The following is a 10,500-nucleotide window of genomic DNA, read 5'->3' on the forward strand; positions in this document are numbered from 1 at the left end:
GTGGCCGGGCAGAAATTTCAAGTTAACAGGTCTAAAGGTCGCTACACACGATTCTTCTATCTATCTTCTGTCGTTTAAAGGTCGCTACACACGATTCTTCTGTCTATCGGTCTCCCAAGACGTGCCTTCGTCTCCACGTTGCGCATGCATTCATCAAGCGTACGTACATGGGATTAGTGACTCCATGTGCCATACGTAACGTACCTATCTACCGCGATCACAAGAATCTGCTATAAATATGGCTGTATAGGCTCACGTACGGCCACAACCATCTCCAATCCGCCTCCTGGTCATCTGCTTCCTCGCCGGGCGACGGCCGCAACCATGAAGCTCATGCCGACCGTCTTCTGCCTTCTCCTCGTCGTCCTTGCATTGGATGGTATGCATGATATTCGTTCTTAGCTATACTAGTATATATGTCATACTTTGATCTCGTCAAGTCCTTCATGCATGGACTGAAACATGATTGCTCTTCCTCACAGCGGCTGGTGTGGATGCACGAGGCACACCTTCAAACAACCAATGGACCAGCATGTTCGTTTTCGGCGACGGCTTCGTCGACAACGGCAACATCCCACAGGCCAACACATGGCGTCAATGGACCTATCCCTACGGCTCCTATCTAAACTCCCGTGGATCTGCGACTCCTGTTCCAACTGGACGCCTTTCCAACTATTGGATTCAATCTGACTTCATCGGTACGTATTAAGAACTACTCAAATCTTTCAATATTTCGCTACAGAGGTATGCTATTGTTCCAGTACCTAGCTAGATAGAGAATTTAATTTTGAGCACGTACAAACTTATATCTAAGACCATTCAAAATAATCCATCGTATCAACTCTCTAGATAATTTAGTTCTCACCCTTAGAATCTTATATGTGTAATTGTACTGCAAATAATCCATCATATATATCCATTGTTTCCCCTTGCAGCGAGGATCTTGGGCCTCCATGAAGCCCCTCCATCATACAGGCTCACGCCACGCCTATCTTGTGATTCATCCGGCATGACCTTTGCTTTCGGCGGCGCTGGCGTCTACGAGGTGCCCGACAAGAAGGTGCCGACCCTTGCCACACAGGTCAATGCTTTTGCGAGGCTACTCGATGCCGGGGTCATCTCAAGACAACAGCTTCGCAGCTCCGTCGCTCTCGTCTCCATCTCCGGCAGTGACTACATGACTGGTGCCGACGTTGAGAATGCCTTCTTGAGTAGCTTCGATGATGTGAGTAGTAGTTAGCAGACTCAAACTCGCAAACACTATCCAGTCTGCAATTACTATATATCCATTCTCTTACTCTACTAACTTCTCTTGCCTGCAGATCGATAGTTATATTGGGAATGTGACGACCGAGATTGCCAAGAACGTGGGGAGGCTTCAGAGGCTAGGTGTGAGAAAGGTACTGGTTAACAACTTGCATCCCATTGGCTGCACGCCTTTGCGGACCAGTTCGAACAACTACACGGCATGCGATCTTCTGGCCAACTATGCGGCAACTGTGCACAACAACAATATAGAACAACTGATGGGCAACAAGAATAATGCCCACATATTGGACCTCTACACTGCCTTTACCGACATCGTCAATCATGCCCCCGGTAAGTACTTTATATGTCTGCGCGCGCATGATGTGAATTAGATCTGGTTGCACATGTATGCATGCATTTTATTCAACATCTACTGAAACTATGTGTATGCAGGTGAAGGGTCGGAGCGGTCAGACAATTTCAACCGCAAGCTGACGCCTTGCTGCGAAGCTTCCAGTGAGCTGGGGTATTGTGGACAGGTTAGCGCTTCAGGGGAGCGCCTCTACGAGCTATGCAAGAATCCTGACAAGACATTCTACTGGGACGAGACTTACCCGACAACCGCTGGTTGGGAAGCTGTTACAGAGGCGCTAGAAGAACCTTTGAGGGAGTTCTTAGACAGGGATTATGTTCCATGATCGCTTTTGTAGTTTAGGTTTAGTTCGATTCATTGCTTGTTAGTGCAGTATCTTTTTGCTAGGTTAGCTTTATATAGATATAGTATTCGTATTTTGGAGAAACTTGTGAGATTTCATTGCCTTGTGTTCTTTTGTCTAGTTGCCTTCATTTTAAGAAAGTTGGTCGTACTGTACATGTTAAATCTAGCATGCATCTATTTGAGGGGCTCGTGGGAGTTGCAGCAAACGAGAAGGTGCCTGGATGATGGGTTCTGTTTGAGTAAAGAGTAGATATATAGCTATGCATGTGCGATCGTTGATCTTAAAGAGTGCGGCTTTGTCGATTGAGGTAAGCTCCAACTGGTGCACCTCGTGCTGCTCTTCCCCGCGTTGCCGCCATTGCCTCGCGTATGTTTGGTTTGCCGTTGCATGACATGGCCGTAGCACGGGTGTTTGAAACAATATGATGGGTGCCCAAGTTAAAGATGACAAAGAGGCACACTGGTACACGCACTCGATACGTTCGTCATGTCAAGCTCTTGCACTGAGTTTTTCACCCTCTATCTCTCTTGATAAGCTTGAAATCTCTTGGTGGAGTGTCAAAAATATATTAGGAGGACATGAAACATCACGCAACATGGTCATTGTGCTCCTCTAGGATTTCTAGCATTTATATTCATTCAGGCCGCATGGTAAAGAAGCTACACCAGTGGAGGCATCGGTCCAGTTTATGGATAGTTACATGACACAACTTAATAATATGCACCGGTTCACAACCAGAGATACCATTAAGAGGAAGATGCCGCCGCAGAATTCCTAGAGCGAAACAAAACAAAAATATGACAACCCTCCCCCACTCGCGTAACCCTAAGACAGGGTGGCAGTGGTATCACGTGTTCGTCTCGGCGTCCGTCGTTGCTACCGCGACGACGTTCGTCTCGACTCGCGAAACGCTAAAACAGGGGACAGTGGTGTCACGTGCTCGTCTCGGCGTCCGTTGTCGCGCTCACGTAACGTTAAGACAGGGGAGGCAGTGGTGTCACGTGCTCGTCTCGGCGTCCGTCATCACTACCGCAACGACATCCGCCTCGACTCGCGTTATGCTAAGACAGGGGGACAGTGGTGTCACGTGCTCGTCTCGGCGTCCGTCATCGCGCTCACGTAACGTTAAGACAGGGGAGGCAGTGGTGTCACGTGCTCGTCTCGGCGTCCGTCATCACTACCGCAACGACATCCGCCTCGACTCGCATTATGCTAAGACAGGGGGGCAGTGGTGTCACGTGCTCGTCTCGGCGTCCGTCGTCGCTACCGCGACGACGTCCGCCTCGACTCACGTAACGCTAAGACAGGGAGGCAGTGGTGTCACGTGCTCGTCTCGGCGTCCGTCATCACTACCGCAACGACATCCGCCTCGACTCGCGTTATGCTAAGACAGGGGGGGCAGTGGTGTCACGTGCTCGTCTTGGCGTCCATCGTCGCTACCGCGACGACGTCCTCCTCGACTCGTGTAACGCTAAGACAGGGGCAGTGGTGTCACGTGCTCGTCTCGGTGTCCGTCATCGCTACCGCAACGACGTCCGCCTCGACTCGCGTTATGCTAAGACAGGGGGCAGTGGTGTCACATACTCGTCTCGGCGTCCGTCCTCGCTACCGCGACAATATCCGCCTCGACTCGCGTAACGCTAAGACAGGGGGCAGTGGTGTCACGTGCTCGTCTCGACGTCCGTCGTCGCTACTGCGACGACGTTCGCCTCCACTCGCGTAACGGTAAGATAGGGGGCAGTGGTGTCACGTGCTCGTCTCGACGTCCGTCGTCACTACCACGACGACGTCCGTCTCGACTCACGTAACACTAAGACAGGGGGCAGTGGTGTCACGTGCTCGTCTCGACGTCCGTCGTCGCTACCGCGACGACGTCCACCTAGACTCACTAACGCTAAGAAAGGGGGCAGTGGTGTCACGAGCTCATCTCGGCGTCCGTCGTCGCTACCGCGACGATGTCCGTCTCGACTCGCATTATGCTAAGACAGGAGGGCAGTGGTGTCACGTGCTCGTCTTGGCTTCTGTGTCGCTACCGCGACGACGTCCACATCAACTCACGTAACGCTAAGATAGGGGGGCAGTGGTGTCACAAGCTCGTCTCGGCGTGCGTCGTCGCTACTGCGATGGCGTCCGTATCGACCCGTGTAACGCTAAGACAGGGGGCAGTGGTGTCACGTGCTCGTCTGGGCGTCCGTCGTCGCTACCGTGGCGGCGTCTGCCTCGACTCGCATTACGCTAAGACAGGGGGCAGTGGTGTCATGTGCTCGCCTCGACGTCCGTCTTCGCTACCGCGACGACGTCTGCCTCGACTCGTGTTACGCTTGAACACACGATTGAACAGAGGACAATCGTGCAACAAACCAACCCTTGCTGACGTCAACAACTCAAACTCCACCGTTAATATGCCCACAACCTAAAAAAGTGTGAGGACTCTTCGTTGATGCCTTTAAGAAGCATCGTTGCTGATATCCTTCGACCCCCATCAAGTCAAGGCTTTCACACAAAGCCATCCACAACAACCCCACCGAACCTTGGGAAAGTCAAGCCACACCAAACAGGCTCCACGACAACCCTAGAACCAACAAACCATAGTCTAGTGAAGAGGGGGAACTCTTCGACGACAACTTCAAGAAGCAATGTCGTCGGTATGCTTCGATCCCCGTCGAACAAAGGCTTTCGCCCAGAGCCCTAAGCCTCTCCCAGATTTTTGAGAAAAAAACTTCCGCACAATTTTTTGGGGTTAAAAAACCGACGGCATAGCTATAGGTAGGAAGAACAGATACGATCTAAACTAAAAAAGCTAAAATTCTCATCGAGGAACCTGGAAATATGATACCACTTGATAGAGGCTAAGTTGTCCATGTCTTTTGATGAGATGGTGGCTATCATTTTCGGTGGAATAGACTTTCACTATCCGACTACGAATGTGCGAGGATGTCACACTTTAGCAATCGCTAAACCAACTCCGAGAGATTATTAACCACGCCGGATCACGATCAACCTGACGATGAAGGTCTGTTTCCTGCACGCAAACGAAAAACAAGTAAAAAACTGAAATTGCAATCTGGATATTGTGAATATAAAAGAAAGCTTTATTGAAGTGGGGTTCTGTGACGTCTTGGTCTGATCGTGTAACACAAACGAAGAACGCAAAGTTGTAGCTACGATGAACCTGTAATTTAAATAAAACCTAAGTCTAAACGGCGTCCTAAGGGCTGTATATATGGGGAAATAGAGTGGGATTTTCGTGACCCCCTTGAAGGAGGGGTCAGAAAACAATCCTAACTCGGTTTCCCCACACATACGGAGTCTAAAAACAGCTTTTAGTGTAGTATTTAGAAATTTCATGGGTCTAACCCAAATATAAGGTGACCTAGCTCCTATAATAGCCCATAGGCGAAATTTATGAAGTGGCATCGTCTAGATTTCGTCCAAGCCTTAAAGATTTCCTTATGGTGGCTTCAAAGCGTGAAAATCACCACTGAAAACTTCATTGTTCTTTCCCGCTCTCGTGCACCTTCTTCTCCTTGCTTGATCCTGCTCCACTGGTCATCCTTATTGTCCATGCTAGGTCCTTCATTCATAAATAAAACAAGGTATGAACTTGGTTGGATGATTTTGTGGGTATGAACTTTTTATGTCAACATGAACTTGTTTGTGTGATTTAAATTATGTCATGCCTTTATTTTGATGTTTGAAATTCATTTTGTGTTTAAAATGGGTCAAAAATGCAACACATGACAAGCGCCGACTGCTCGCGCGCGCTGCATTTTAGTGCGTCTGCTGGAGCTACACGCGGGCACTGCATGTTGGCGCGTCTGCTGAAGACAACACCGGCCACTGCACCAAAACAGGCAAACCGCAAACCGCACACTGAAAACTGTATTTTAGCGCATTGCGGGTAGCGCGGTTGTTGGAGATGCTCTTAACATGACAACGATGAAAAGGTGAGATCATAGATGTGATTGGAAGAATATGAGGCTCTGATATCGTGTTAGTAAATTAAGGAGGAAGCATATAACCACCCATAGGTGACCACATGCTAGATCGCACTATGATCCTGTTATCAAGTGACGAATGGGTTCCGGGTGTTCACCGGGGGGGGGGGGGGGGGCAGCGCACCGAGTGGTGCATATACGAATCTGTTTCACTACTCATAGTTATTCGGATTAGTGTCAAAGCTTGCATCGACGTAACCCTGTACGACGAACTCTTTAACCACCTCTATAATCGAGAAAAATTCCTTAGTCCATTTAGTTACTAAGGATAACTTTGACCGCTGATCAGTGATTCAATCCTGGATCACTCTCTGTACCTCTTAACAGACTTGCTGCAAGGCACACATCAGGTGCGGTACTCAGCATGGCATACTTTAGAGTCTACGGCTAAGGCATAGAAGACGACCTTCGTCTATTCTCTTTATTCTGCCGTGGTCGGGTTTTGAGTCTTACTCAAATTCACACCTTACAACACAGTCAGGAACTCCTTCTTTGCTGATCTATTTTGAACTCCTTCAAAATCTTGTCAAGGCATGCATCTTGTTGAAACTTCTATTAACCGTTTCGATCTATCTCCATAGATCTTGATTGTAATGCCCCAAGTGTGTAGCTTACCATATTTGGAACCTTTTCTATGTGTGTCCAACTTGTCATTGACATGAGATTATGTGCATGTGATATTTCATGTGATGCTTCCCTTGTTTTGTTTTCTTTTGCATGCATGCATCCATTCCATCCCATTCATCCTTGCCTTTGTATTGTTGTTCTTGTGTTCCATGAGTTGTGATGTGATGATGGTATGTGTGATAAGTGGACTTGTGGAGTGGTGCAATGGTAGTAGGAAGCTATGTGGTTGCTCTAGGTTTATAAAACTTCCCCCCTCTCTTTTATCTTAAGCTCTATATTCACTTGTCCCATCCTTGTTTAAAAATGTCCATGATTTGGTATATTTTATGGTGGATGTTAAGATGTGTTTTTGCTGTTTTGGAACTTGGTTTGTGAGGTGAAATTATTCATAAAACGGAGGATCAAATTCTGTTTTGCAAATATTTAGTTGCTCCAAAAATCCCTTTTCTATTTTTGTTAAATAGGTCATAATTCCTTATGACCAGGGGTATGTTGCTTTATTTTTTTTAGCTTCTTCAGATTTGCCTAGGTAATATTTTTCCTTCCTCTGTTTGTTTCTAAATAGAAAACCTCCAGGAGTCTTTTCTCTTACCAGGCCCCAGATGGGCCACCTCCTTCCTCCCGAGGCCCATCACTCCTCACTGTCTCCCCAGCTAGAGCCCAAGCGGCACGACTGCCTTCTGCTGACGCCTCCCCCCCCCCCTGTGCGCACGCTTTCCGTCAGCATCAGAGAGAGAGAGAGCATGCCGTGAGGGCTCACGGACGTCGAGGCCCTCTTATAGCCTCGGTGTGCGTGCCTCCTTTCCCTAGGGTTCCTCCCTTTCCCCTCCTAGCACCGCTACCTCCCTCCATCTCACCTTCCTCCCGAGGTAAGCTTCTGTAGATCGGTAGCAGAGAGAGATCAACAGAGCGTTGCCGTCGTCCACCGCGCGTTCATCGTCTCCGGCGCCGGCCAGCATGTCCGGGAGCTCGAGGTGGTTCCCCGCGATCCATTCCCGGCACTAGGAGCCCCGGGGATCGACCACACCGACGGCCCCGAGCTCGTCAAGGGCGCGCCCGCGGTGTTCCTTCTCCCTCTCCTTCGGTTCGGCTACAGGGACATCTCCAGCCTTCTTCTTCCTCTCCGGTGGCGCCATCTTCCCCGATCCGAACCCCTTCTTCCTCCCCAAGGTGAGGATCAACCCCTCCTTCCTTCCCCCTCCATAGATCGGCCGGATCTGGTAGTAATCGCGTGTCTCTGTCAGGTAGTCGGCAGCAGTGTGTGTAGTGGTGCAGTAGATGGATGACATGCAGTGGATGTGGGTGTGTAGTGCAGAGAGGGCGCCCTTCCCCCGCGTAGCAGCATCGGCAGCAGTGCCTTCTCCCGTCGTAGCGCAGCAGCAGAGAAGCCACGACGGCCTCCCTGTCGCCGGCGCTTCCCTGTGCTGTGTAGAGCAAAGCCACGTAGTAGAAGTAGTTTACCTCTCAATACAACCCTCCTCTGTTCAGTCATCGATTCGTAGCCTAGTGGTAGCAAGTGCGTGTGCCTGATGAGAAGGGCGCGGGTTTGATTCTCCCCTTCGGCACCTTTTTGGTTTGTTTGATCTCGGCACAGTAATCTACAGGGAAGCCTTACCCTGTTCTTCCCATCTCTCTATCAAAGGAAGTAGCAGTAGCGCAATGGTGGTGCTGTGGTGTGTTGCACCAGGGGCTCTGGGGTTCGAATCCCAGAGAGACCCCATTTTCTTTTCCTTCTTTCTAGTATTTTTTCCCTTGCTTTGTTTGCTATACTCGTGCCTAGATCAATGGGTGACAAGTGTCATTATATTTTTTTTCCTTTTGCTTGATGGAGGAGTGCCTAGATCAATGGGTGACAAGTGTCATTATTATTTTTTTCCTTTTGCTTGATGGAGGAGTGGCAGAGAGCATGTATGTGTGTTCATGTGTGTTATGGTAGATGTGTGTGTTTATGTGTGGGTGTGAGTGCTTGAGGGTGAGTGTGTGTGCAAGTGTGTGTGTGGCTCTACACACATGCTTGTGCAATTGCACAAGCACTTGAGATGAGCCTTGTGTTGTGTGTTCTAGTAGATTCATGTGCATGTGAAGATAGGGTGGTGATATGATGGTTCCATGTTTTATCTTGTTTAGTAGATCCCCTTCATTTTGGTTCTTGGGAGTAAGTGCTTGCCTTGAGGTAGTGGTGGTCATAAGTGTGTGGTGAGGCAGCCCCACTTTGCAACACTTGTGCTCCTCCTCATGTTCATATGAAAGAGGGCATGAGGTGTGTGTAAGATCTATGTGGTAGTAGTGTTTGGGTTGTTGAGGTGCATGACACCAACATGGGGTCCAAACCCTCATGTCCATATTTTCTTTGTGCACATTAGCATAGCTTTGTGATAGTTGTTCTAGGGGAGAGTTGCATGAAATGTTGCACTATTCACTATGTTAGATTCTATGTAGTTTTTCCTTCCTAGTTTGAGCTCACTTGCTCCAAGCATGTGCATATATTTTATATGTGTTTTTTGGGGTAGAAAGATCCCAGGAATCCATTGGTGAAATCATTTTTGCCATTGGAACATTTTCTAGAAAAGTCATATTTACATTTTCTTCTAAGTTTAGAGCTTGGTTCCATGGATGGTGATGAGCTCTTGTATTTGTTTCTTGGTTGTGGTAGTAGAGGGTGACCCCCTCTACCACATGTTGATTTCAATTCATGAATTGGAATCCATGTGTGCAAGTTGTGCCCATCCAAAGTAGGCATGTGGCTGAAATTCCAGATTTTCACTAAGTCTGAGAATCTGGTTATATTTTCTTCTCCTATAGATGAGGTTGTGCTGGTCATTGTGTTGTGATCTAGCCCTAGCTTTCAACTACAAAGTTGGACCTGATATGTTTGTATAGCTCCCTGTAAAATTTCATGCCATTTGGAGCTCCGTAGATTTTGTGTGGGCTGCTGTCAAAAAGCTTCAGAGCAAAGACAGAAAGTTAGGTGCAGGAATTTTCACTAAGTCCCTCTAATCTGATGGTTTTGGGAAAGTTTGCAGCCTTGTATCTTCCTGTGTTTAATTCCTTTTTGTGTGATTCTTTCTTGTGCTGGTAGTATTCTTGGTTAGCTACAGCCACATATATTATTTGTCATAGTTGGGTGGCTGTAGGTGCTTCGCATGTAGCTCACAAAGTGCTATGATGCAGTTTATGGCAGAATATGTAGTTTTGTCTTTTTGATGATTGTGAGTGCTTAGTTGATGTTGTGGTGTTATTATTTGCTCCACCCCATCCATGATGGGTTGTTGTATGTATTGGTAACCTGGGAATACCAGATTTGTGCCATTTGAGGGTGTGGTGTTGATTTTGGCACGTAGGGCTTCATATCTTGTTTCGTTGATTCTCGTTGATCCGTAGCTCCGATTGTAATGTTCTTTATATGGTTTTGCATCGTTTTCACGAGACGCATCTAATCATGTTATTATCATGCATGTCAAAATAGGTTAGCATGCAGTTCTGTCCAGAAACTTGTTCTAGCTTCTTAAGCTTGTGATAGTGATAGAAATAGTGATGCATGCTCATTTTCATCACATGCATCATGTGCTTGTTGGATCTTGAGGTGTTGTTGTTCATTGAATGTTATTCTTATGTTGGGTAGCACCGGGATCGGAGAACGAATACGTCGAGTCAGGAGAGTACGTGCAGGACGAACAAGAACCATTCCAAGTTGAGGATATCACAACCAAGATGATATGACCTTGATTCCGTCTCTAGACTTGTTATGCTAGTTTGCGTTTCCATGTCATATTGCTCGCTGCCTACCACTGAAATATTCGCCTCTTGATATGCCATGAACCCAAACACTGATCCCTTCCTAGCAAACTTGAATGGCTAAGTAGGCTTTGCTCAGCTACTAATGTTAGCGTTGCTAGATGGAGATGCTT

At 47.8% G+C, this 10,500-nt stretch overlaps 1 protein-coding gene across 1 annotated transcript; it reads left to right on the forward strand.

The window, feature by feature from the left end:
- The first annotated feature begins 324 nt into the window (after positions 1-324).
- On the forward strand, positions 325-1,946 carry LOC123407109 (GDSL esterase/lipase At3g09930-like). The gene is made up of 5 exons (XM_045100159.1): positions 325-379; positions 483-698; positions 936-1,225; positions 1,323-1,599; positions 1,702-1,946. The coding sequence occupies exons 1-5, from the start codon at positions 325-327 to the stop codon at positions 1,944-1,946; spliced, it is 1,083 nt and encodes a 360-aa protein (XP_044956094.1).
- Positions 1,947-10,500: the final 8,554 nt, after the last annotated feature.

Source organism: Hordeum vulgare, chromosome 7H (genome assembly GCF_904849725.1).
Source record: "Hordeum vulgare subsp. vulgare chromosome 7H, MorexV3_pseudomolecules_assembly, whole genome shotgun sequence".
NCBI lineage: Eukaryota > Viridiplantae > Streptophyta > Magnoliopsida > Poales > Poaceae > Hordeum > Hordeum vulgare.